This window comes from Thermobia domestica, chromosome 11 (assembly GCF_964235325.1).
Source record: "Thermobia domestica chromosome 11, izTheDome1.hap1.1, whole genome shotgun sequence".
NCBI classification, from domain to species: domain Eukaryota; kingdom Metazoa; phylum Arthropoda; class Insecta; order Zygentoma; family Lepismatidae; genus Thermobia; species Thermobia domestica.
The window spans coordinates 19,403,474-19,431,355 of NC_137464.1; the positions used below are offsets into that span (position 1 = coordinate 19,403,474).

Below are 27,882 nucleotides of genomic sequence, written 5' to 3' on the forward strand. Positions count from 1 at the left end.
CAATCCCTTTATGACCGGTATTTTGAAATTTGCAATCCAGAATAAAATATCGAACATTAAAATCCTTCAATGCTGAAGTGTAAGTTTAAAGACTAAATTTCATTTTGTAAATCCAAAATTGTCACGTAAGCAATAATGCAGGCCTACTTTTGTTCATCTGTTTCGATAATTTTAAAGAAGTGCCAGTTACTGGTAAATGCAATAAAATAATCAATACCGACTTTAGTTTCTCATTTTGGGCACAATGTATCTATTGAGCTTATTAGTGAAAGTACTAAGCATATCCAGAATACAGGTGCTAATGCACTTTTGTATACGATAGTATATTTTCTTCCCATGGATGGGTCCAAACAGAGATATTTCACACTTTCACCTATATAATAGGGAATTTTGAGGGGATATTGGTATTTTTTTTTTTCAAAGTTGGCAACTCTAATTATGCATTGTGTTGCATTTTATTTTTTAGACTGTGTTAAATGAATTATTTATTATCACTATTACGAGACGTAATATAAAAAGAACGATTATAAATGAATAAATAAATAAGTGGGCACAAAACATGGATACAATTTCACAATCAATAAAAAAAATGGTTCTATAATAATAAATATATATTTTCCTCATTAGGACTTTGAGTGAATCATTTAATGAAACGTTTTATTTTGTAATGAATACAAATATAAACTTAAAATATTTCTCATAATACTAAAATTTAATCAGAAAACACTTGATTAACAATGTTAGGTTAATTCTAAAACTCTATTTTAAATAATAGAATAATGGTTGAAACTACGGTATTAACTTCGAGTGGTAGTCTTAAAAATCCATCTATATGAATTGCATATTTTTATCTCTTCAAATATTTATACTGTGATGTAAAACAGAATGCTCCAGTTTGGGACATTAATAATAATACGGCTCTACCTACTCCGCAATTGACTAAATAGTCCTATTTATAAATGATATGTTGTTCATACAGGACTTTTTCTTTTTTTTTTTTAACTTTCTTCGCATCGCATGTTACAATATTGCCTACATCACAGATAGCGATAAGACAAATATGAAACTCTTTCATAAAATTTCGAAATTATAATAATGATAATAATAATAATAATAACTGTACTTAGCTTCCATCACTACTATTACTATTACAATCATCGAAATCTGGTAAAGATAACGTGGGGTAATTTCGAAATCGTCGAGCATGACTGCCATGAAAATATCTGGAATTTTTGGTATTAAAAGGAAGCAGGTATTGTAAATCGGTAACATTATTAACTACAAAATCAGGTTGGAGATCCCCATCGTTGATGTCGCACACAGAAGGGTCCAAAGGAATCCAGACTGTATACCCTAACGCGGCTTCTTTCCCTCCTTGTATGTCAGTCTCCAGTTTATCCCCAACCATCACACACTGACTGGGTTCAACACCCAAATACTGACAGGCTTTCATGAAGATTTTCTTGTTCGGTTTCTCCCACGGAAGATCTCCAGACACAAGAATACAGTCGAAGTATTTTTCTAACCCTAAGCGATGCACTTTCTCCCATTGAGCGCATGATGGACCATTTGTTATGAGCGCGAGAAAGTACTTTTCTCGTAATTTGCACAGAAGCGATGCTACATCTGAAGGAACGGTGAGATAGTTATAACGGAGATAAAGCCAATGATAGTACACTTGTTCTGAAAAAATACATTAATTAATTGATTAATTAAAAAAAATTTAAAAATATACATGAAAAATTCTAAAACTATTTTATGTATAATGAAGATATAAAGATTTCAAACTATAAATTATAATAATTGCCAATAGATACTGCAGAGTGCATATAAGTTGCATCCAGCGAACTAGAGATTAATTCAACCTATTTTCGTATTTGCTGATGCCTGTTATAGCCTCTTGAAAAAATCCGTTAGAAAGCTGGATATTTTATTTTATTTTATTTATTTTAAAAAAGAAGAAAATTTAATATATTGGGTGTATCTAATATATTAAAGCATATACATACAAAATTAAAACATACTAAATTATAAAATAACAATATACAATATATTAATGGAATAAAATGAAAGAATAAGGAAAAGTTAACTGCTACAGAAATTGACAAATCAAATTTCCTACTTGTATTTTATGTGCTATTACTTCTCTAAAGGAAATCGGACTTCCTAGATTCCCTTTATTAGTAGAACTTAATGCGCCCAGCATTCCGAGATGACAATGACTTCGGACCTCCAGAAGTCATGTCGTCTCTTCCGGTGTCGGGCAGATTAATTCAATGCACTTATGTCTATAGCAAAAATTTTATTTCTTATGCAAAGAATAAAGAGAAGATAGAAAATGGCTCACATAAGCAAATACTTGCGTGGAGCCTGATTCTTGTATTTTATTTATTTATTTATTTACTTTTTACCGTAACATATAGGATATATAATTCTTGTTTCTAGTTAACAATACTTTTTAAATAGTTTTTGATTCTTTTAACCACTGTAAAATTAACCTTTTATATACTTTGAAATTACTTTCCTCTTAGACTCTGAGTGGGAGTTCATTATAGATCTTCAGATAGTTTCACTGTTTGAAAGTTATTCCTATTTGTAAAAAGAACTGAAATTTTCTTGATGACATTACAGTGGGAATTGATCTCTACTTTAGCGGATGCAAGGGAAAGTTTTCTTTATTTTTACTTATCGATTTATTTATTTAATGATGATGATTTCATATACTCTCAAATGTTTCCAGTTCAGTCCCTAACTGGTCTAGACACTTGAACCAAGTTGCAGGATAGACGCAGAATAGAACGAAGATTTAGAAAATGTATGATTTGGCCCTTATGCACATTCAGCAAATAGTTGCCTCGGGACGGGAGAATGAGGAGGGGGGGATATAATATGGATGCCAAAAAAGCTTTTTGTTTTGTCCTGGCCCGCAGTGCGATGTAAGCTGGCCATGTGCTTTATGTCATTCAAAAACTCTAACAGATTACCAATACATACTTTTTTTTTTTTTTAATTTCAAGGACACTTAAGACCAACACTAAATGACGCGAAGACCAAACTAAATCAGTTAAAAGAGCGGACAAATATTGCCAGTACCTTCGGTGTCAACTATACTCCAGTTCAATTTCCCTAATAGCCACATGTCTTAATTTTATGCGTATATAGTAATACTTTAAAAAGTTGTGTATTTCTTTCTTTCTTTCTATTCGTTTTGCAATTTCCTTTAATTTAATTGCTAATTGACAATAACTAGCCCTCCACGCTAACCTAGTAGCTAGCACGTGCGCCTTTAGTATATGTGATCCCGAGCTTCATTCAAGTGGGAGGAGAGCACAAAAATTTACTTTCATGAATCATCCCCCTTTTGGCATAAATGGGCATAATTGTGGAACGTTAAACTTAAAAAAAAAAAAGTTTTTTTAATAACTGAACCTAAAAACTGTATAATTTCTTAATTTCGCTAGTGATCACACTAAGCACTGTCTATCAAGAAGAAACTAAAATTCTCATCGAGAAGACCTACCGAAAACCAAAACATATTTTATGAATTTTTTTTTCAATACTTATTTTTGCATACGCATTTTATTACTTTGTAAGTTTCCAGCGTTAATACTTTAGTTCTTAAGTATTTATTAACGTTTTCTTACTTGTAAATGTGCTTGCTTACATAAACCTCCAGAAGTAAAAATCGATCGTGAAACGCGGGTGATTGCGATGACATTACACAGTGACAGGTCGCAGCCACTATTTCTTAAATGTTTTTCCATTACACTACGAGCTCAAGACGATTCATCGGGTTGTAGGTAAGATTTGTTTTAGCAAATTTAATTTTGATATCTGTTCCATGGTGTTTATTTACGAGTTGTAGCCGCTGAGAAAGTTGTCAGCAGGAGTTGATTTCTAAGTTGATCTCGAATAGTAAGTTGTGTTGGGAATTAGAAATAGATAAGCATCATATTTACTTAAAAATAGAAATTGACGCATTTTAAATCAAATTATTATAATGATAAGTGGAGAGACTATTAGTACAAAATGTGTTCATAAAGCGATTCGATTGTCATGTGAATGACAACCTAGTGAACAAGGCCACAGTATGAGTGACCGAAATCGTTCAGGAGTTCTTAAAATCCTTGAGTTTAACGTCCCACGCTTATGCCGGCTAGGCTAAAGCAAACGGTGCTGAGAAATTAATGAAATGGTGGAATGAAGAAAGTGGGAGGAAACGGGAGAACCCCGAGAAAACTTACGCACACGATGTTTGTCAACCACAAAGCTCACTTGGCGCGAGCTGGAATTGAACGAAGGATCCCACGCACCACCACGTGGTGAATGCTCTACCACTGAGCCACTGCGCCCCCGTTCAGGAGTTGTCTTACAGATGTACTCATCAGAGTCAGAGTTTTCACTTGTCTTTTTACTAATTAGCTCGGCTTAGTGTTAAGCTCTGTACAAAGGAAAGCAACATCAAATAAGTCGGTTCTTAGTTATTCAAGGAAATGTAACCCTAATAATGTTATATATATATATATATATATATATATATATATATATATATATATATATATTCATAATGAGCTGGCTATTATTATTACTATTATTATTGATAGCAATCTAAAAAACATTTGCTGCAGACATATTATAGTTTGCCAGAGTGTTTTTCGACAACTTTTCCATTGAAAAGAAAGACTCGTTACTTCTCGTAAAAATCGCATCCATAACTTTCTTACATACATCTGGAACACTGCACGAATAGTTGCTGGAACTCTATTGAAAAAGGAACTCCAAGTTTCACAATTAACTGTACTATGGTTCAACTCTTTCATCTGCTACTGTAAGGAACGCAAACAGATGATAAATAAAAATAAAGGGTAAATTACCATACAGGTATTGCGTACAGACTGAAAAAAAAATAAAGATTTACTTTTCTACGTGGGTTGTAAAATGAAAATGAAATCTTAAGAGTTTAACGTCTCACAATTATGCCTGTTAGACTAACGGAGGCGGATGATTAAGACAAGTGAATGATGGAAGACTCGGTGAAATGAGAATGTGGGAGAAAACAGGACTACACCGAGAAGACCACTATGTTGTCCTCCATAAATTTACTTGCCCGGGGATTGAACCAGGGATCTCATGCACCAGAGGTAAGCGCTCTACCACTGAGCCACGTGGATTGTATTCAAAATAACTTTCAGGTATCATCTTGCTCCTGTAATACTTAAGTCACGGCAGCAGTAGCTGCTGAAACATTATAACTGACCATTCCGACTTTGCCCTCTATAAAGATTCTGGCCTCTTGACACTGTAGTAGTGTCTTCATATTGGAGGGATAATAATTCACGTGAACAAGCGACTACCTGTGTAATGAACTCATAATTACATAGGTTTCGTACATGGTGTCCATAATCTTAATTCTCACCCTATTTATTTACTCTAGCTCGTAATTACCAGTTAACCATATAACTTTTTGAACCACAGGAAAAAGAAAATGGCCGTCCTACCTCTGCCTAAGCGTGTTTGCACACCATACCGACAAAGTCGGCGATGGTTTGCACACCTTGCTGGCAGTGTTGGACAGGACGTAAAAGAGAGTAGATGAGTGCAGCTACCAACAAAGATATCTTGTTGCCTTGTACTTACGACGTAGAAACAGGAAATGTACTGCACAAAAGCTTTGGTTTCATCCATTATTGGCTGTATGTCATGTACAGGGTTCATTATGAAAGTAATGAGCATGATACTACCCTGACTCAACAATCCACCGCAGCGCGCGCTGCCGGCGCGGAAAAAGTAGTGGGTGGTCTGTCCTTCTAAACGCGCCCGGAGTCAGTCTGCTGCGAGCAGTGACAGCGTGTGGATGTCGATCCGCGTGAAGCACGATTTTACAAGTTGTAACACGGCGCGATGGAGGGTTCGCTCGAACAACGCTACGCCATAAAATTTTGCGTCAAGTTGGGTAATAATGCTATAGAAACTTACCAGATGCTTGAAAGAGGCCTACAAGCAGGAGTGTTTGTCAAGATCCCAGGTCGGAAAATGGCACAAGTCGTTCGAGGAGGGTCGGGAGGAGGTCGCCGACGAGCCCCGTTCTGGACGCCCAACAACGGCCAGGACCGACGACAATGTTAACCGTGTGCGTGAAGTGTTGCGCTCAGACCGGCGTGTGAGCATTCAACAAATCGCGCACACCCTAAACATGTCAACATTTGCGGTACATGGGATAGTGACCGAGGACCTGCAAATGCGAAAGGTCTGTGCGAAGCTTGTACCGAAAGTGTTGACGAACGAACAAAAAGAACTTCGAGTTTTGCGCTGCAAGGAGTTGTTGGCATTGTGTGAAAGTGATCCGGACTTTTTAGACTCGGTCGTAATTGGAGACGAATCCTGGATGTTCGAATACGATCCAGAATCCAAAAGACAGAGTGCGGAGTGGCACACCTCATCCTCTCTCCGCCCCCAAAAGGCGCGCATGAGCAAATCCCGAATCAAAACCATGCTCATTGTCTTCTTCGACGTTCGAGGAATCATCCATTTCGAGTTTGTGCCACCAGGACAACCTGTCAACGCAGGATTTTATCTAGAAGTGCTCAAGAGACTGAAACGCAGGGTCGCCCGCGTTCGAAGTGACATCAAAGACTCAATGAAACTCCACCACGACAATGCATCAAGTCACACCGCCTTCACCTTCGTCGACTTCCTGGCCCGGAGCAGAACCCCAGTGCCCCCCCCCCCCATGGGACATTCAAGCCCATGTTACAAGGTTTTTAAAAGCCATTCCAGCCAAGGACTTTAAAGATGCTTTCCAGGCGTGGAAAACACGTCTCCAGAAGTGTATCGATGCAGAAGGAGCGTATTTTGAGGAATTTTAAAGATTTGTAACAATCGGAACAATAAAACAGTTTTTCTAAAGCAATGCTCATTATTTTCATAATGAACCCTGTAGAAGGCGTTTTTTACACACTATATGAGAAACTACGCGAAAACGATGTGATTTTTTTGAGAGAAAGAATTGGAAATCATATTCAGCGCCACAATACAGAAATAAGACCCTATATTCCATCAATAGAAATGTTGGCAGTTGCAATAAGTCTTATTATTATTATTATTATTATTAAATTACTAACTGGTCACTTCTAAATCGTAAACTACTTCCATTAGAGGTAGTGACCCTGCGTTTTTTTATTTATTCGCTTCCTCGTGGTCGGTTTTAATAGAAGTTCAAACATCGAATTTTAAACCCTGCGAAAAAGCTACAACAAAATCCCCCGAATTTCCAGTTTTATTTATTTATCTTTTTTATAAGGGTCCTGGGGAGCATTTTCGGTCATTATAGATTTTTTCTCCAAATTCATATTTTCAAAGTTGAGACGTGTGTTTGTTTCTCGATTGATGTTTGTGGTGGAACCTCGTGAGTACGTTAAGGTTAAGCAGGGGCACACTCACGAGGTTCACCGGGTTCGGATCACCCTAAACTTTCTAACTCAACACACATTTGTACACTTTCTCAATAAAACTGTACTTGTTTAACAGAAAAATGATTAATGTAACGTGAAATTTTGATCTTACACTTTATCTGTACTACTCTTTCTCTTATAAAAACGATCTGGTTCTATCATTTTCTTTCTGAAAATATAGGTGGAAGTATTTTACAATTACTTATCGTCTTTTTGGGCGGAGAATAATACTTGTTCAATACTACATAGATGCAGTGGCTAGACTCCTCCCAAGAAAAATCTCTAGGTGTGGCCTGGTCTTAATTATTACTACCTTCCCATGTAAAATTGTTAACAAGGAATATTTAGAGCTGAATACTGAATATGAATGTGAAATAATAATAATAATAATAATAATAATAATAATAATAATAATAATAATAATAATAATAATAATAATAATAATAATAATAATAATAATAATAATTATAATAATAATAATAATAATTATTATTATTATTATTATTATTATTATTATTATTATTATTATTATTATTTGGTCTAGGAATTAATTCGTGCGGTTGGTACGCACACATTGAAGCTGTATTACAAACACAAAATACATAAATACCTTAAGAAAAATATTGTCCATCGCTAGCCACCACTTTCGCCCATCTGTCAGGCAATGTACGGATTCCGTGGCGAAAGAAGTCCTCATCCTTGGAAGCGATCCAGTCAGAGACCCATGTTTCGATATCTTCTGAAAAAGTAAACCGCTGTCCAATCAAATCGTTGTTCATGCAATCGAACAAGTAGTAGTCCGAAGGAGCAACGTCTGGTGAATACGGCGGGTGGGGTAAAACTTCCCATCCGACATTTTCTAAATAGGTTTTGACCGGTTTTGCGACATGTGGGCGAGCGTTATCATGTTGAACAATAAGTTTATCATGTCTGTTCTCCCATTCTGGTCGTGTTCTGGCCAGAGCTTGCTTCAAACGCATTAATTGTCGTCGATAACGTTCTCCATTCATAGTTTCACCCGGTTGCAGCAGCTCATAGTACACCACACCTTTCATATCCCACCATATGCACAGCATAACCTTTGCACAGTGAATATCTCGTTTTGGTTGTGATGGACCTGGTTCACCTGGTTTCACCCAGGCCTTTTTTCGTTTAGGGTTCTCGTAATGGATCCACTTCTCATCACCCGTAATAATTCGATGCAGAAACCCCTTTCTGCTCTGTCGTTGAAGCAGCAATTCGCAAATGGTTTTTCGTCTTTCAACGTCTCTGTCTTTCAATTCATGTGGAACCCAATGTGACATCTTTTGAATCATTGCCATGGCTTTCAAGCGTTTGGAGACTGTTGTTTGATCAACGCCTAATGCTGCTGCAAGTTGTTCCTGCGTTTGACACGAATCCTGCTCGAGCAATGCTGTCAATTCTTCGTCTTGAAATTATTTTGGCTGTCCAGCTCGCTCTTAGTCTGCCAAGCTGAAATCACCACTTCTAAACCGTGCAAACCACTTCTGACACGTTCGCTCAGCTAGAGCATGGTCACCATACACTTCCACCAAAATACGATGACTTTCAGTCGTACTTTTCTGCATGTTAAAGTAATGCAGCAGGACACCCCGCAAAAACACTTTATCAGGCACAAATTGCGCCATGTTCACTTCACTACAAACTGGTGTTGTTGACGCTTTAATCCACTGCCCTATACTACGAACGATACGCGATGACAGGGGTTTGCAACACATGTGTGGATACACGGAACTGTGGGACGCTCCGTTCGTTGCGCCATCTCTTGTCCACCCGCACGAATTAATTCCTAGACCAAATATTATTATTATTATTATTATTATTATTATTATTATAAATGCTTGCTTACTTCTGAAAAGCAGTTCTTAATTGTTCCATCAGTAAGCCGACCACATGAACGTGAGAGTTGTGGCAGTGTCGCCGCTCGACAATCGACACCTCGAGTTTCGTTTCAAAATAATAATAATGATTTGTCAACATATATTCTATTCTATCATTGCTTGTCGCCTGTGACCGAGAAAAGTGGTTGGCACAAAATTCTAATACACTTATGTTGACATGTTTCAAACTTTGAAAATTACGCTTACAGAATAATCCCTAGAAATGAACTATTCCACTGTACATATTTGCGATAGTGGATACATAATGAGTTAATAATGCAGTTCGTGGATGTATTACTTCATATATTTAAAAACATACATTTATCTTAAAGTTAGTCCTCTTTCTTTTTAAAACTTATGCCTAGTGAGCATACTGAGCCAATAACGAATGTTGTCCATGTAGACCATTGTTTTGCTAGCTATTGGATTGGCATGTCGGCCCATATTAGTTACCTGTCTAAGGTCATTTGCACACGACAACGGTAATACATTATTATTTGATCTAGACCATTACATAAAAGAGTAAATGTGACTGACCAGGGGCGCACTTAAGAGAAGAAGATAAACTGGGTTCGCCTTTCCCCGAAATTTCATAGTTTGACAGACACCTGTACCCTTTGTTAATAACACTATACTTGACTAGCCGAGAAATGATTGAGCGTAGTGATCTTACACTACATCCGTACTTTCGTTTGGACCCCCGTTTGGTGTAGTGGCTAGCACGCTTGCATTCTGTTCGCGTTGTTCTGGGTTCGATTCCCAGTGGGGGTAAGTTGAGTGACCAAAATGGTTCGGATTCCACTATAATCATTAGGTCCACGTCTTTTTTAGCCGCCCTGCCATAAACGTGGGACACTAAAACAAACCAATGTATTTTCTTTTCTTCTACGAGGAAAAACAATTTAGTTCTATTATGTTTTTTTTTTTTTTTTCTGGTAATAGACTCTATAAGTAGCACTATTTAAACAATAACTTATCATTTGTATAGGATGTAGAATATAGGCATTACCGGCGCTTCCACCGTTATTATCGTTGCTGTGTGCAAAGTTCGATAAGAAAGTACTGCCCCTGACAAAATCGGTCTCGGCGATATCGCCGGCAATATCAGGGGCTTTGCCGACAGCGTTTGCCGTGTCGGAAGATCGGCCGATAATGTCGGTGCGTGTGCAAACTACGATTTGAGTACATTGAAGTCGATTCCATTGTCAACATTATCGGGGCTCCCATCGATATTATCGTTGCCGTGTGTAAACGATCTATCTAACCCCAGCTGATTGTTAGGGTAAATGGGCTAGAACCTACCTTCCGGCGCTCTCTATAGCAGTCATTTTCATTTTCAGAGCAGTATGCTCTCTGACGTAAGAGTTCGCTGCTCATATTCTTAGTAAACCCACACGGACAAAAACAAGGAGCAGCATAGATAGAAGACAGACAAGACATAAGTTGTAGATACACTACGCACTTAATCGTAAGCTGTCAACTCCTGTTTTATTCCATTCAACTTACTGCATTGCCTTCACTTCTTTGTTCAATTTGATCGGAAAAGCGCGCTCCTACGTGATACATCGGCCACTAGGAACTGATTGCCCTACAATATCAGATGAAAGATCTCAAGCGTTGCACAGTTAGAAAATGCATTGCTTGGAATGGCACTTTAAACACATTCACTTACCTATAATATTACTGTACTCAGGTCCTAAGGCTTTCGACCACAGCAACTGCCTCCAGTCTTCTAGATTCATTTCCGGATTATCAGGACGTAGGCGAAAATTTCTTAGGAAAGTATGAGTTGCTTGCTGGGCGACGTCGTAAGGAATTTCGAATTTCTCATTTAAAATACTAACCAACTGGAAGAGAAAATTAACCATCCTATTAGTAAACCTTGTCTACAATCATCTTACAACATAAATTAATGACATTATTATGAAAACAAATATGTTAAACATTAGAAATTTCCATATAATTTAGCTGTAAAAGAGAAGTAGCAATTATTTACAGTAATACACAAATAATAGAAAAACATACAGCTAAGGATCGAATTAAATTAAATTATTACCTGTTACCTTCCTCAGTATATCTTAAAAAAAGATATAAAAGATAAGATTATTATGAACAAAGAGAATTCATTAATACAATCGTTCAGAAAAAAAAATAATTGTAACTTTAATCTTCAGTGTAACTTTATTTTTACAGTAATTGAAGACTTTTAAAAAAAATCTAAGAATTATCCCACGTTGCATACTGACAACGGGTAGTACAATGAAGACGAGAAAGAAAGAAAGAAAGAAAGAAAAGGCAGTACCAACCTACTACAAGTTTATTTCGCTAACCTGTTAAGCAAAACTGGAAAGAATAATATATTAAAGACATTCTATAAAAGGGAAATATATATGGAAAATCTTTTTAATTTACCATTCTTGGTTATACTGAAGAATATCAATGATTAAAGTGATTTATTATAAAAGAACTGGCGGAATGGGAATGTAGGAGAATATTGAGAAAACTAACTGACATGGTAATTGTCCACAAAATAAAAATGGTAGGCGATCAAACCAACAATCTTCGCATCAGAAGTGAGCACTATAATAGAGCCATTTATGTCCCCCCCCCCCTTCTTTCCCAAGTCTGGAACCAATGCAAGAACTTATGAAAGCACATTGTTTTAGCCCAAACTAGATCCACTATACTCAACACATTTCATTCAGTGTTCTGTCAGGCTCCTTTAAGCATTCTTCAATGAGAGGAGTTGCAGCGGACATCCATTCCCAGAGATGAAGGCACGGTAGTAGAGCACTCCCTACAATGCAATGAGTCCTTGATTAAGTACCACATCATGTGAGTTTCTGATAGACAACATCGTGTCCATGGATTCTCCCGTTCCCTTCCTTATTCTTATCCCTCCAATCTTTCAATAATCATTCGTTTACATCGATCATTGCCCCTTTTAGTCTATAGGACATAATATACAGATTTTACTTTAATTTCTTCCAGAATATCCCAGATTTCACAAGAAGAAGAAGGCTCTGGGGTTGAAATGAGGTGACCGGTGCTCATTTCCTAAATCATCTCCCAGTTTTGTGTTTGGAAAGGACGTCATTCTAACAGTGGCGTATATTTTTGTATAATGAGGAGGTGTCAGTAATTTCAGACATTATAGCAACCTCACTTCTACAGTATTATATTACACTTAAGTGCCAAAGTCATGACACAGCGTTAGGAAATTTGACGTCAGGACATCATTAAGAAAACAACGGCCAAACGGCGGAAGCGGTTTCAGTGTTGTCAGCTGAACTTCTGTGAGTGAATTCAAATGTCATGCATCGTACTGATAGCAACCAGACGGGAATCATTGGTATTTGGGCGCGAGATGATAGCTGGTGCTATGAATGAAGAATTTGATTTCACAAGTCTTCCGTACATTGAACTTTTCTCGCTCCACTGTGTCAAAGATGGACCGTGACGATGCCATTGGAGGCATTACGACCCATCGGGGACAATGCAGTGGCCGCCCACGTGTGCTGATTAACTGCACCCGGCGTCTGGCAGACTTGTCCAGGCAAACAGACAAGTAACACTGTTCCCAGCAACGTGCCTCAGTCAGTTCAGCGCTACTGGATCTCCACGAGAGGTTGTAGCCGCAAACCAGTGTTGTTATTAACAGCTGACCATCGGCAGCGGAGATTCACGTGGGCTTGGGAAGACGTGGATTCGGCCTTAAATGACTGGCAACGTAAGCGTGGTTATACGAACGACGTTTCCAGTTGATACGTGCGGATGATAAGGTCTGAGTGTGGTGCAACTACATAAAGTCATGGACCGAAGTTGTCACCAAAGCACTCTCAAAGCTGCTGGTGGTTCCGCAATGGTTTGGGGCATATTCACATGACATGCTGGCCCTCTAGTCAGTTTGTACCAAACACTGACCACTCCTCGCGTTCAGCAGCTTGATGACCATCTCCAACCCTTTACGGCCTTCTTGTACCGTGCCAAAATGGTGTTATCTAGGATCACAATGTACCATGTCACTGAAACGCAACGGAGAGCGACTGGTTTAAGGAATTACGTATAATTTGAGCCCTACGCTCAAATACGCATTTGGAGCATATTTGGGATATCATTGGACGAACCATCTGAGTGGCCTTACAGCGACTTCTCGCAACCTGCCACGTCGAGATACCGGGAGTTACTCCACGATGTTATTAAATACATTGATGAATTTCGCACTTCAGTTTATCTGTAGCCCACATTGCTTTAATAACTGGTTTAAAAAAAAAAAAAAAAGCTGTTTTGTAAAAGAAAAGGCTACCTGCACATCTACCACGTACAGTTTCTACCAGTGTACAGTACTGCGCTTTTGAATTGAATTTAACGTCCCTTTCAGCAGCGAGGCTTTTTGAGATGGAATCTGAACAACACGAGCTCCCGTCGGGAAAGTTTTGCGCTTTTTTTTTTCGCTTAGGGCGAGACAGCGAAGCACTATCGGCAAGTGTTGTAAGGGGTTGGTCTTGGGAGCAGCCCAGTTAAGGTCGAAAAAATATAGCACTAGAACTGAAATACTTGTAAAATTAATGAATTAATTAAAAAAATAACGTTTTTAGTTACTTTATTTCATTCTATTGGTAGCTAATTTATGTTGTACTGTACAATGATTGCACGGAAATTACATTCAGTAATACAACACCGTAACTGTATTCAAAATAAATGAGATTCCTCTGGTGGCTGGTAACCAACTGCCATATTGACCGATGTTTATGCGCGACTTTCTCGGTTTCGAGCGAAGGAAGAAAATTACGGACAGCACAGTATTAAATAATTCCACGTGCAGGATGTTTTTTCTTTCTTGGAAAGGTTCGTGCAAATTTTGATACGCATTTATTATGATCTTTGAAATAAAACACCACGATGCCTTGCATTACAAGGATTTTACATGAATTAGCATTCCACTTCATACTCTGTTACTAAAGACCACACCGACACAAGAACTGGAGCAATAACGACAAGACAATATCGCGAAACAAACTGACAGAAGTGCTTGTTGAAAATAAAACTCACACAATTTGAGATCAAACCTGCGCAGCGGAGTTAAGCAGTCTACCAACCAGTGATCTACTCGAATGATCTATTTAAGATGTAATAAAGAATTCGAAGCATTTTGAACAGACCGTATAAAGCTAGAGTTTCAAATGCTGTTTTGCTTTGTTCTTAAAAAAAAAAAAAAAAAAAAATGTTAAGGTCACTTTTTCTTCTTTTCGTTTTATTTTGTTTGGATGATAGAAGCGTATGAACTTTGGTGAACAAAGTCCAAATATAGCGACATACAATGACGAGAAAGAAAAAAAAATACTTAGTCAAAGATCAAGTGCGAAAAAGACAAAGTACAAATATAATGAAGGACTCTACTAACTTTGATCCGTACTTTGAACTTATCTTTCATTTCCAATTCCATTTATATTTAAGACTTCCCATTATCATCCTTCTATGTTTCATTTCGATAAAGCAGAAAAAGGTTAACGAAGTAAGCATCTGATAATTACATCTTCATGTTTCTACTGTTTCTCAAAGTGAATCTCAAAGTGATTTATCTTACCAATTTATAAAGTGAGATATCAAACTGAACTTCGGGATACTGTAATGTAATTACGTTCAAATTAACAACAACTTTCATTCGATAAAATGCTCTTGATATAAAACAAATACGTACACGCAGACGTAATAATATAGAATATATATATATAATCCTTCAAAACTAAACAATTATTTTATCTATTCAGATTGCATGACGATCGTTACCAATGACGTAAAATAATTTTTTTTAAATTTCTTTTCTTTTTATCTGTACTGATAAAAACACGCACCTAACAAACTTATAATTTGCTTTACACTTTCTACAAGTTTAAGGAATAATTTGCTTGTTTGGTTGGAGTTTCTTTTTAGCACCGAGTACATGACACCTGGACCTACAGTTTAAGGCGGAAATTGAACCATTGTAATGCGTTCAAATTTCAAGGCCCATACATGCGAATAGAGTCCGAGACCGGTGCACTAAAGGCGGTCGCGCTAACCACTAGACAAGAGGGTGAAACTATAAGGAATAACTATTTTCTAAAGTTGAATATGTACATAGTATGTCGGAAGAGTAACGGATCTTTTTTTTCTTTATAGATAACCACTAAATCCATCTATTGAAGCATCATATCATCGGAAGGCTGGATATCTGCTCAACAAAACGAGACCACAATCATGAATGAGAACCGATAAAAGGAGTTCCAAGTTATAGCAAGAAAAGTGACTGTCTCTGGTGTCACTTCGCCACAAAAACACGACGGAGCAAAGAGCCAATGTTAAATTTTGTTTCAAGCTAGGTAAAACATTTACACAAATACTGGGAATGATGAAACAAGTGTATGATGATGATTGCTTATCTCGTATACGTGTGTCCGAGTGGTATACGCGATTCCCGGACGGTCATGAGTCTTTGGAAGAGGACCCAAAGCCAGCAGACCGAGAAAAAAAATCTCGATGAGTGGGTAGAACAAGTGCGTGAAATAATTGCCGACGATAAAGAATTCGACCTGAGATGGATAGCAGAGAAATTAAATACGGCAAAAGACATGATTTACAAAATTCGGAATTTGGATTCACGTGAACAGTCTAGTTCAAAAATTCTGGCAACCCACCTTCGTTCAAAATGCCTTATACTCTTGTGCATAAGAGAAAGCAGATTAAACAAATATGAGTGAATCCTCTTTACAGTGGTGTAACTAATGGCTCGGAGACCTGCCTGCAGACAATGAAGTGGGACTCTTCTCCATGTTTCTATTGATAAGACAATATGAAGTACTGGCCGATTATTGCAACTTTCAAGTGGACTTAATTGATGCTACAATAATTTGTGAAATTCATGAATGACTATAGATCGGAAACCACCACTGTATATTATTTTGAAACCTATCTATATGGGTCATTCAGTTCCAAGCCGGCTTTTATCCACATACAGGAAATCATGGAAAATTGAAAAAAAATTGTAGGATCTATGTTTTGTAAAACTGGAAATCCCTGAGTGTATTCATGTGAATCACTTTAATACCCTCAAACATTTCCAGAACTAGAAAATATACTGATCTAACAGTTTTTCTCGGTTTTCTGGGATTTGCTGTAAATGGACAAGAGCCAGTTTAGAACTGAACGACTCAAACACAGAAAACGTTTATTTTGGTCATACAAATAGGAAAAACAAACAGTCAATTTAAGAAATACCAATACATGAAAAAATGAAATGAAATCTTTGAGTTTTACGTCCCACGGTTATGCCGATTAGGCTAAAGGAGACGGTGATGATGAGTGATGAATGAAATGGTGGAATGAAGAAAGTGGGAGGAAACAGGAGAACCCCGAGAAAACCCACGCACACGGTGTTTGTCCACCACAAAGTTCACTTGGCGGGGGCTGGGATCGAACCCAGGACCCCAAGCACCAGAGGTGAACGCTCTACCACTGAGCCACCGCGGCCCCAAATACCAATACATGCTGGATATGAAGGGTTATATTGTAAGAGTTCAAGCATGCACAATTTTGCATAATTTCTGGTTATAACCTGCTTTGAATACAGAACTGAACTCAATATAGTTTCATATTGTATTTGATTGTAAGAAATCAAATATCATAAACCTTATTTCGTGAGAGAAACATAGAACACGCATACGTAGACCAGAATATTAGATAACTCTAGAAGCACTAAAAGTTTAGTCATACAATTCTTGTGATCAGAGAACTGATAGTTGATGTTTTTCCTGTGATAGTTCTCTGATCGCTAGAACTGTATGACTAATTGTTAGTGTACCAATTATTTGTGAAAAAATTCTCAACAAGGCAATGCTGTTCTAAAGTTCATTTTTTACGTCGGCAATTTTTCTTTACAGGACGGAAGAGTACAAAAATCTTACAAAAAATTCAGTTCTTTAACATTTAATTTTAACTATCAACAAGAAAAAACCGCTCTAGCGAGACTACTAGACACTGTCGACGGGACGAGTTATGTCCCGAAATCTATGTGAAAATAAACTTTAATGGGTGTTTGAGTTCAAAGTTTTCTTTTTTTTTCCCCTTTATCTATTTAAACACTATGGTACATACTTTTATTTGAAGATTTGTCAGTATGTCACGTATTCACTGAATAACGAGTAATACGGAATCATCTAGAAACAGCACAGAAGAAATGAGAGCATCTGAAATTCCGGGAACTCGAAACCTGATCTCTGTGTACCGTGCTGATGCCTATTCCTCATGCCCGAAAAATAAAATGAAAAATTATATAATCAAAAAGCACATAAAGCCGGTTATGTTTTTAGTATCTCAGCTGGTACAGAAAACGGTAGATTAAGTTTTTTAAAAAAAATGGAATAAAATTGTTGTTTTCAGTTTCACGTCCTACGATTATGTCCTGTACACTGAGAGACAGACGATTAACGTAAATTAATGATTATGAAAACAAAAGAAGGAGATGGGAAAAAATAAAAGAACCCCTTAAAAACCTAAGGATACCATATTGTCCACTACCAACACACCTGGGGATCGAACTAAGAACATCTTGCACCAGAGATGGGTCCACTACGAAAGTTTGAGCCCTGTTAGACGGCAATCAGATTTGTTATTCAAAGATCTATTTACCTCCTTTCTAATCGTTACGGTGAACATCGGTTACGTACCCATACGAACTTAGCAGCTTCCAATTCCGTACTTTCCTTTTACTCTTATTTGCTAACACGATAGCATGAGGGTTCAAAGTTTTCTCTAAACAACCAATAACAAAAACAGAAATATCACATATTAAATAAACAAAAATGCAGTCACAATTACACAAAATCCTGAACTTTGGGCTTACGAGAATATTTCACAATAAAATGTCATGATTTTAAGTTGCTACTCTGTCTTAATAACTACACACAGAATATGATAAATACAAACGTATTTCATCACACAAAGCATGATATCCGGTACAAATTTCTAGTATGATGTAATATGAATGAAGACTCGGACTTTTGAATCTGTAACTGATGATGTAAATATAAAAACATGCAATAAGCTGTTCCACGAAGGAAGACTGCATATAACAGAAAACTGTACTCCTCTATGGCAGACATTTACTTCTAATTATCTGATGTAACCGCTGTTAAAGTGTTCTAACTTCTAGACTACAAGAAAAGCTTTTTTATAAGAGGAATATTAATTGACATATGCAAGAAGAAATTTGTGCTACCTTATGGCTAAATGATTTGTGGTCGCACCTTCGAAACAGAAGACCCGCGTTCGATTTCCATTGGGAGATCATATGATTCGAGTTTTTATGTTAAGAAGTAGGTTCATGTCTCATACAGCTTCGGAGCTGGAAAAAGGACGCTAAATTCACAACCAACTAACAAAGTAGGAAACAGAATACACAGAGTATATGTAAACAAAAGAAAGATTAAGTATTTACTTGGCATGTTCCAAAACTAATTTTTGTCATTTTGGAACATGGAAAGTACTTTCCATTAGAAGTAGAGTTTTGTTAAATAAATAAATAAATAGGTAGATATGGGCATTTATTTCCCAAAATACTAGTTTCAATCTGCAAGGTCAATTTATAAACGGAATCATTAACAATTAACAATAATAATACAAAGTGAAACCGATCAGGACTTATTTGCAAAGGCATGATCCCGGTAGTCGTTTGGTGGAACAGGTGGGATCTAAGAAATGTAGCCATTATTATTCATTTCTTGTATCCACGATATGTCTATATTCCGTATCATCCGACTTGGCGTGTGACATCAGCCAATAAGATCGGAGTGCGCAGTTACTAAACCTTCAGGGAGGAATCTACTCATTCATAACTGATTTCGTTCGTATTTGTGGACAGTTATGAATGATTAGATTCGTCACTGAAGGTTTGGTAACAGCGCACTGCGAACTTATTGGCTGACGCCACACGCCAATTCAGGTGACGCGAAGTATAATCATAAGTCTCCATTCGTTCCACCACTTCAGCCATTTTCCAGTTTTTCAATACCCTTAAACCACAGGAGAAAGAAAGAAAGAAAAAAAATAGAAGTAAACTGGCTAGACCCTGCCTTCGACCAAAAATTTCTTCACTTCCAAAGACGTGATTTACTATTCGCTGAAATTTAATAAATGAATAAGTAATTATGCTATTAATTCTCCAAAAGGTGCTAGACTTGTACTTTTCACCTTTCACTGCAATCTCCTGCTAATTTTCTATACCTATGTCAAACACTTACTGATTAACTATCGCTAAAACAAAAGCTCACAATTAAAAAACATAGTAACATACATAAATGTTATCTGTATTCCACTACAACGCATCTTACAACACAATACCAGAAATGTGTCACAAGATCGCTACGTATAATTAAACTGAATGCGTAGAAAGGAAAAACATACTTAGAATAAACATTGCAATTCTGCAATTGGCACAGAGCCCTACCAGGATATAAAGAAGGAAGTTATTGTCAAATTCCCAATACGACGCAGCAAAGTGACCTTAGGGAGAAAAAAAAATCTAGATTACAGCAAATTTAAAAATGTTCTAACAACTTTCTTCCACGTATATATTTTTCAAATCCATTACTTTTCATAATATAATACTAAGCTAATGTAACGATAAAAATACCAACAACTACATATGAAAATATAATGTATTAAGTAACAAGTACTGTTTATCCAATGACACACACAAAACAAGAAACAGACAGCGTACTTATACTAATAAATAGATCATTACTCGTAATGAACATTATCTGTACATGGAAGAATTGGGATAGCACCAAGTTATCTTTTCTTTTTTCTGATTGCAGTTTATCTTAAGTTTCTTCTGTAACCGTTTAAATGGACAGCTGAACACAATGAGATGCCCATACTATTCGCAAAAATTCTGCCAACAGTTACAGATTACGCAGGCAAGTTCTACTTCCCCTCTCTCTTCATTTTCTTTAATGGTAAACATAATATTAAAATATATTCTTGGAAAGAGAACAGGAACACAGTATTTCGATTTTAAGATCTTGTATTTAGTGTGTCTTACCTTACAAAAAGACTAATATGAGTTGGAAACAAGATTGAAAAAATAAAGGACAGATTCCACGTAAAGTACTGATTTCTTTTTAAACCTTCACCGAAACAAACATACAAAAATTCTCTCTCCACTACTACCATTCAATATAATACCTCAACTACTAGATAAGTGCCAACACAACAAATAAACAAAACGAAAAAAAAAAAAAAAAAAAATCCTTTCTACCACGTAAAACGCTACATGCTTTTTAAGTTGTACGCAGGGTCAATTTATTATTAAAGAATTATTATTCGCTTATGTATAAATTTTCCCTTAATGACACATCGCCAAAGCAAATACAAGACGATCTCACTGAATAAAACGAAAGTAATTTATAATAGAAGTACACGAAAACGAAAAAGATGTGATGTGAATTCTTGTTTTACAAATGTGATTAAAAACTGATAGCAATTACACTTTTAGAAAATTAGTTTTGTAATTATGTTTTAAAACAGAAATAATTTTAAGGTAACCAGTTAATTTTTATCTCCTATATAATTAGCTTTTTGGGGGTGGGGAGCGTGGTAGAACGTTCATCTCTGGTCATGGGGATCCTTGGTTCGATCCCAGCTCGCGCCAAGTGGATTTTGTGGTGGACAAACACCATGTGCGTTAGGTTCTCCCATTTTCTTCATTCCACGATTTTATTCATTTCTCAACATTACGGTCTCCTTTAGCCTAGCCGGCATAAACGTGGGACGTAAAACTTAAATATTTCATTTCATAATTCGCTTTTCGAAGATTCTTCTGGTACTTTCTTGATCAATACACTTTATTCAATAATGTCATCTTTGAAATCAAAATTACTCTTTCTTGGGCAAAATTATGAATTAGTACTGTAATTATGCGTAAATTATACAGTAACTAAAAATGTGAAACAGCAATTAAATTAGGCAATGTAAGAAAGGGTGAAGCAAAATTAATTTCAAAATCTCCCAGACCGTATAATTTTTCTTTCAAACTGATCAAGTTTAAAAATCTAAAATATCTTTAATTCGAAATTCAGGCCTTGTTTTATTCGTGTTACGAGTACGTAATTTTTTTTTTTTTTTAATAAATAAATAAATGCATGTGCGTATATTGTGGATATAAACCTCTACAGAGTTACTTTTAATTGTAATCATTAATGAACTAAGAAAAAAGATACGAATAAAACAACTATTATTAGATATTATCAATACAGGTTATCTTAATTTTTTCTTTTTTTTTTAAAAAAAAAAGATAGAGTTACCTACTTCCGCTCGTTCGTTGCAGCAGACACATGGTCCCTGAGAGCGATCACAGGAACTGCAAAAACATCAAAATATAAACACGCTCCATACTCAAGTCAGTCGACACATACATACTAGCATGTATACAAAGGATTCTTCATTCTCTCCAACACACAACCACGCACTGTGCGTTGCACCATATTCTTGTTCACCAACATACAATATTTGTATGCATAAGAAAAAATAAAAAGTTACAATTTTGCAGAACTCACGCTTGGTTATCTTGAGGACTATATTCAATACGTAATAATAATTTAAAAAAAATATATATCATTTAAAGCACACACAGCCCGCTGGATTGTAAAGAAAAATAAAACATCGTACCAGCGGTAAACTTGTACATTGCACATGCTTATTTAATCACCGAACAATCGCTTCCCAAGCTCCATAAACCTGTGAGTTCTGCAAACTGTTAGTGCATCATTGTCCTTTAGAACAGTTGTGACACTGTTATTTGCGTCTACCAAGTTACACAAAAAATCTTCAAATGCAGACTTTGTGTTGGCTTGTAAACCCCTTTTCTGTACTTTGCGTAGCATGGTAATAATTCCTTGCGCCCATCCACTTTCGATGGCAAATTCCGATATCCAAGGTATTAACGCAAGAACTGCACTCATTGTTTGCATCCCCAAAAACCAGAGTTCCATGAGTTCAAACCAGTATTTCTTGTAATACATTGCAACTACCAAAGTCTGACCGTCGTCAGACTCATCAACATTGTATGCGTCCCACAAAAACCTAATTGTAGCTTGTATGTAACGACAGATTGAAAAATCATTTTTGTTCACCTTTTTCGCTTGTTGCTTTAACAGCAAGAGACCTAACACTGCCAGATTACCGTGCAACACCAGATTATCTTGTACACTTTTCAATTCGGGCAAGTTACTAAAAATAAACTTCAGAATTTGTGCATATAATGCACTTTCTGCGACTAAATTTGCCTCAAGTACGGTAATGTTCATAAATATATTACAAATGGAAATCATGGCAGTCCGTGAATCATTTATTTCCTCCAAAGCCTTTGGATCTAATTCAGGTTCCGCCTGTATTTTTATTTTCCCTCTCTCTGACTTTGGAACCACGGGTTTTTTCACTTGAACTACAGACCAATGATAAGCAAGGCATTCATATAACACTTCATCTTCTTTAACTTCGATCAAAATTTTCCGCGCCTTTTCTTCAACAGCCAAATGGCATAATGCCGGCAAAAAAAGACGCAATACATCCACCTGACTAATAGGATCGTGTTCTACCTCCATGTTATCATCATTCGACGTGGTACCACTGCGACGTTTCTCTGTTAATCGCCTACTTCTATACGCGAAAAAAGTTTCATTTGCAAGTGTGAGCATGAATGGAAGCAACGCATAGACGGCACCTCGCATTGCTGAGGTTTCCTGAGCTAACCATGCTGACAATACCCTAATCATAGCGCACACAAATACTTTTTCTGCAACGGTAAAACCACTTTTAATCTTGACTGAATTATTTGAAACTTTTGTTAGTACGTGAATAACCGCTGTAAAGGCACCTTTCAAAGAAGTGTATAACTGCTGTTTTTCTTTCTGTTCGAGTTCTAGAGAACTGTCGGTAGCTATGTGTATGATTGCATGTTCCAAAACCAAAAAACAAGCCGTTACAAGATCTGCATTATTCATTATCGAGTCAAAACCTTTGTCCTCTAACTGCATACGGACTTCTATTGAGCAAAGCTGTACAAGGAGCAAAAAGAACTGCTTCGGTTTTTCTTCATCTACAAGACACCATTCTACACCTAGTAAGTCAATCATCGCAGAAGCCAATTTTAATGCTGGATCTCTCTGTGCTTTACCAAGCTTACTGGTAATAATATCACGGAGCCCCCTGTACACACTGTTAGGCCATATTTCTTCTCGAGCTGTTGCAGATATAATATCTCGCTGGCAATTAAACACTAATATATGAAGCATAGAACACAAATCAAATTTTCTCTCATTTTGGTCTGTTTCGAATTCAAGAGCAATTTTGTTCATTATAGAATGGTACGTGTGGTAATTACTGTCCCACGCAGACGGTCCATAGTCTCCAACAAGCGTCACTAGAACATTAAGGGCTTCTTCACACTGAAAACTTTGTTCTGCAAAAATTTCCGACATTTTCTTCACAGCTCCATTTTCAACCAGTGCTTTCCTGCCCTGTTCATGGTTTGCTATATGTTGTAAGCATTCATATGCTTCATTGATCACAATTAAATTATCATCATAGTCGTCAGCATCGGCTTGTTGGACAATACTAAGAAATACCGGAATATTAGCCAACATCTGTGGATGAGTAGCCAGTTCGGGATCTGAACAAAAGCATGTTAATATTGACAAAGCAACAGACTTATACATTAACGGAGGACAATCATCTGGCCCATCTGTTGTAAGAAGTAGCCTCTTCAGAAACTTGAAACCAATGGCTTCAAAAATCAGCTTTTTACAGTGGGTATCACACTCTGGACCTTTTACTAGTTTTGTAACAAGAAACAAAGCAGCCAGTTTTTCTGTATCACTTGATGCTGCTTTTAAAATTGCAACGCATTTCTGAACAGAATCAGGAATTACTGCCATTGTTTCCCCCTACAATATCCACCACCAACAAAAAATAAAAGAAAAAACCCTTCGTATCTCTCGAATGATTCGTCACAAGCACAGGTTTCACACAAACTATCAAAATAATGTTAGGACTCGCGAAATATCTTAAGTAAAACTTTCGTTCAGTAACTTAGTTACAAATTCACTGGTAATCTCGGAAGAATCATAACACCACACGCACAGCAAAACAGTTTCACTAGCTCTGTCAAGGTTTCACGCTGAACCACCCTCGTCAGTTCGAAAGCAACGCCTTAAAGATTGTTGACTTAACGATATTTTTGGACTTGTTTCATGATCTAAATTTGGAAACCGTAGGTTTAAGTTTCCTCTGAGTTCGTTCGCTTCATTGTGTCTATTTTTGGCATTCTGCTAATGTCAACCTCAAAAACTCACAGCACCATGCATGCAGACGTAGTCGCACAACTCGCATAGAATTTTGGGATCATGTCCAAGGCAATGGAACACAGCAGACAATCGCCTAGACAGAACATGCATTACATAAAAGAAACCTACAAATCGCCGCTACATTGCCATAAAAAGAAAATTTACAGTACCTTTTCACAAGCCAATTTATCAGCTTTCCTAGTTTGTATTAATGTATTATCCAAGTCAAAGAGAATTGCAGATATTGAGTTTAATTTCTTCTGCTTGACGCTTGCAGCCATGTTTCGTTACGTCACAAAATCCACCCACTTACGCAAGTGCAGAGGCTGCTATGCTCCAATGTACTGCAGTTGCCGTGATGCTGTTCGGATCGATTATGATGGAGGTGGAAGTAGAAAGCTACGCTTTAATGTCATTTTTAGGCATCATGAACTTTGAACACATACAAATTGATAATGAAATATATCGTATTGCGGAAAAGGTCCAATGAAAGTACAGGAATAAATCAAACTCTAGAGCTCGAAGGAGTCCGTTCACTTGTTGTCATAGTAATTACTTGTGTAATTTAATTTTATTTATTTAAGGTCTTATATGAAATTTATGCAGTCTAAATTCTGCTTCTAAAGTAATGGCGACGCTCTAAATATTTCAAAGATATGAGCCCTTCACCTATATTATTACATTTCCCAAAATACTGTCAAAAGTTACAAATATGGTAATCTAATAATTCATTTGTGTAATTGACGAGTAATCGTAAATTAATATTTAGTAAAAAAAAATGTGAAATTCCACTAAAAAGCCCTTGTATTTAAAATCACTCTGAAGTTAAGAATTAAATAATGTAAGTTGTATATTCAGTGGCGGCTTTAGTGGGTAAGCCGGGTAGGCACAGGCCTACCCAAAAAGTTTTAAAAATATAAATTATAATCGCTAAAAGATACAACAAAGAGTAAATATATTTTCCAATATTTATATTAATGGTTGATAATTATTTAACAAATAACCAACCAGTACCGTAAAAGTAAGTTCCTACTGACATTAATAAATCAAATGTGTATATATATCCATAAACGAGAGAGCGGGCCTACCCAAAATTAAAATCCTAAAGCCGTCCCTGGTTGTATTTATTTTTCATTTTTGATAAATAGTTTCAGTTTATTCAAACATACTAGAAGCAAAGAATTTCAATGAGTTTATCATTACGAAAATTTTAAGAAAAAGTAGATTGGTTATAGGCTATACACAGAGTTAAGAGCCAGAATGATACATCTCTACTCACGACTGAAGGTCAGTAGGAGCGCAAGGTGGCTCAGTGGTAGAGCCCCTTCCTCTGGTGCGTGGGATCTCTGGTTCGATCCTCGTCTAAGTAAGTTTGTGGTAGACAGCAGCATGTCCGTGGGTTTTCTCGGGTTATTCCCGTTTCCTCCCACTTTCTCATTCCACCAATTCTTCCATTATCATTCACTTGCCTAAATCATCCGTCTTCTTTAGCCTAACAGGACGTTAAACGTGGGACGTTAAACTGAAAGGTTCAATTTTCACGACTAAATGTCAGTTTGTATTTGCACATAATAATTTTCCCGATTTACATAGGACTTAATAGAGTATTACACTCATTAATATAATGAATATTGACTGAGGAACTAATTATCCATATTTGAAACGTTTAAAAAGAACCTTAGTAGAAAGTCCTGTAACACCTACTAGAGATGAGAGCTCCAGTATCGTACACTTAAGCGTTTTACCTTCTCAAGTAATCAATTAATGGATTGGAGCAATGAAACATGCTAAGAATACAGGCAGCATGGGTATTTAAGTTCATACAAGATAAAAATAATACTCGGAGGATAAAATAAAATTCATATAAGATAAAAAATCATATATTGTCGATTCTTTTTAAAATTTATTTTTGAAACAACTTTTCCACTGTTCCCAGTATCATACGCTTAACTTTAATACCAATTAGTAATTACACTTTATATGAATAAGAAAATACAATTTTAAGGTATTTACAATGAATATGCCGGTATTGGCTTTAACCTTTTGGGGATCCGATGGTACAATTTGTACCATACGTGTGTTTCATGGTACATTGCGTTATAACTCTTCTATTTGAGCTTTTTCGCCCGTTTTTTTTTTTGTTTTGTTTTGTTTTGTTTTTCAAGTCCAGAGGCATTGTAGAAGACCTTACGTATGGTTTCACACCTTCCTGCGTCGAGACATAGGAGGTGATGACGTCATAATTTTAAAATATATATTTTCTCTTATTAAGCCTATGTTCATTATTTTTTGGCGGGCTTATTTTTGCACGTAGAAGATTGAAATTTTGCATAAACATTCAGACCACCGAGTAGTATTTACCAGATTTTTTTCAGATTTCTCCGTTAAAACAGGGGGGATCCAGAGGGGCAAAGGGTTGAAAAAAGGGATATTTTTACCCAAAAAATCCCTTTCTTTGGGATTTTCCCGCCCTACATACATGATGGAGACACGTGAATCATACCGTCTGAAAGGCCGTTCTATTCTGAAGAGAATGACGGTCGGATTATAATCCTGCGGTAATTAGGGATGTCTCAGGGAATTTTTATTAAAATATACTTCTGTATAGGGGTAAATGGGACATTTTCAGTATATTTTTTGTGGGCTTATTTTTGCACGTAGAAGATTGAAATTTTGCACAAACATTCAGTCCACCGAGTAGTATTTACCAGATTTTTCTTCAGATTTCTGCGTTAAAACAGGGGGGTCCAGAGGGGCAAAAGTTGAAAAAAGGGATATTTAGACCAAAAAATCCCTTTCTTTGGATTTTTTCGCCCTAGATACATGATGGAGACACATGAGTCATACCGTCTGAAAGGCTGTTCTATTCTGAAGAGAATGACGGGCGGATTATAATCCTAGGGTAATTAGGGATGTCTCAGGAAATTTTTTACCTGAGACTATGGTGTTTTGCGGTAATTTGGGGCATTGTGGGGATTCTTGATAAAATTTCTCCCGCCCTTACTATTCAAGATAGAAACTTGAAATTTGGCATACACATTCAGTCTACCAAGTAATATTTATCAGATTTTTTTGAGATCTCTACGTTCACACAGGGCCGCTCCAGAGGGGCCCAAAGTGTGAAAAAAATTTCCCCCGAAATTTTCCCTT

At 36.7% G+C, this 27,882-nt stretch overlaps 2 protein-coding genes across 3 annotated transcripts; both read right to left on the minus strand.

Moving 5' to 3' along the window:
• Positions 1 to 1,123: 1,123 nt before the first annotated feature.
• Positions 1,124 to 5,685, minus strand: LOC145665083 (N-acylneuraminate-9-phosphatase). The gene is made up of 2 exons (XM_081732352.1): positions 5,499 to 5,685; positions 1,124 to 1,683 (listed from the first exon to the last, which is right to left on the minus strand). The coding sequence occupies exons 1-2, from the start codon at positions 5,683 to 5,685 to the stop codon at positions 1,124 to 1,126; spliced, it is 747 nt and encodes a 248-aa protein (XP_081588478.1).
• A 5,417-nt stretch (positions 5,686 to 11,102) lies between these two features.
• On the minus strand, positions 11,103 to 24,895 carry Neurochondrin (neurochondrin). 2 transcript variants are annotated; one of them, XM_081730183.1, is made up of 2 exons: positions 21,698 to 24,895; positions 11,103 to 11,199 (listed from the first exon to the last, which is right to left on the minus strand). In XM_081730183.1, the coding sequence occupies exon 1, from the start codon at positions 24,322 to 24,324 to the stop codon at positions 22,090 to 22,092; it is 2,235 nt and encodes a 744-aa protein (XP_081586309.1). In that variant the 5' UTR covers positions 24,325 to 24,895; the 3' UTR covers positions 11,103 to 11,199; positions 21,698 to 22,089. The 2 variants fall into 2 exon arrangements, with proteins under 2 accessions (XP_081586309.1, XP_081586308.1); XM_081730182.1 differs by having other exon boundaries at positions 11,107 to 11,199; positions 21,694 to 24,895.
• Between the last annotated feature and the right edge of the window lie 2,987 nt (positions 24,896 to 27,882).

What these genes read in the sequence shown, in the direction of transcription:
- Neurochondrin (XM_081730183.1), bottom strand. Translation starts at nt 24,324, where the DNA reads ATGGCAGTAATTCCTGATTCTGTTCAGAAATGCGTTGCAATTTTAAAA.
- LOC145665083 (XM_081732352.1), bottom strand. Translation starts at nt 5,685, where the DNA reads ATGGATGAAACCAAAGCTTTTGTGCAGTACATTTCCTGTTTCTACGTC. An exon ending in GCAAACACGCTTAGGCAGAG is followed by an intron (nt 1,684 to 5,498) that starts GTAGGACGGCCA and finishes GTATTTTTTCAG; the next exon opens with AACAAGTGTACTATCATTGG.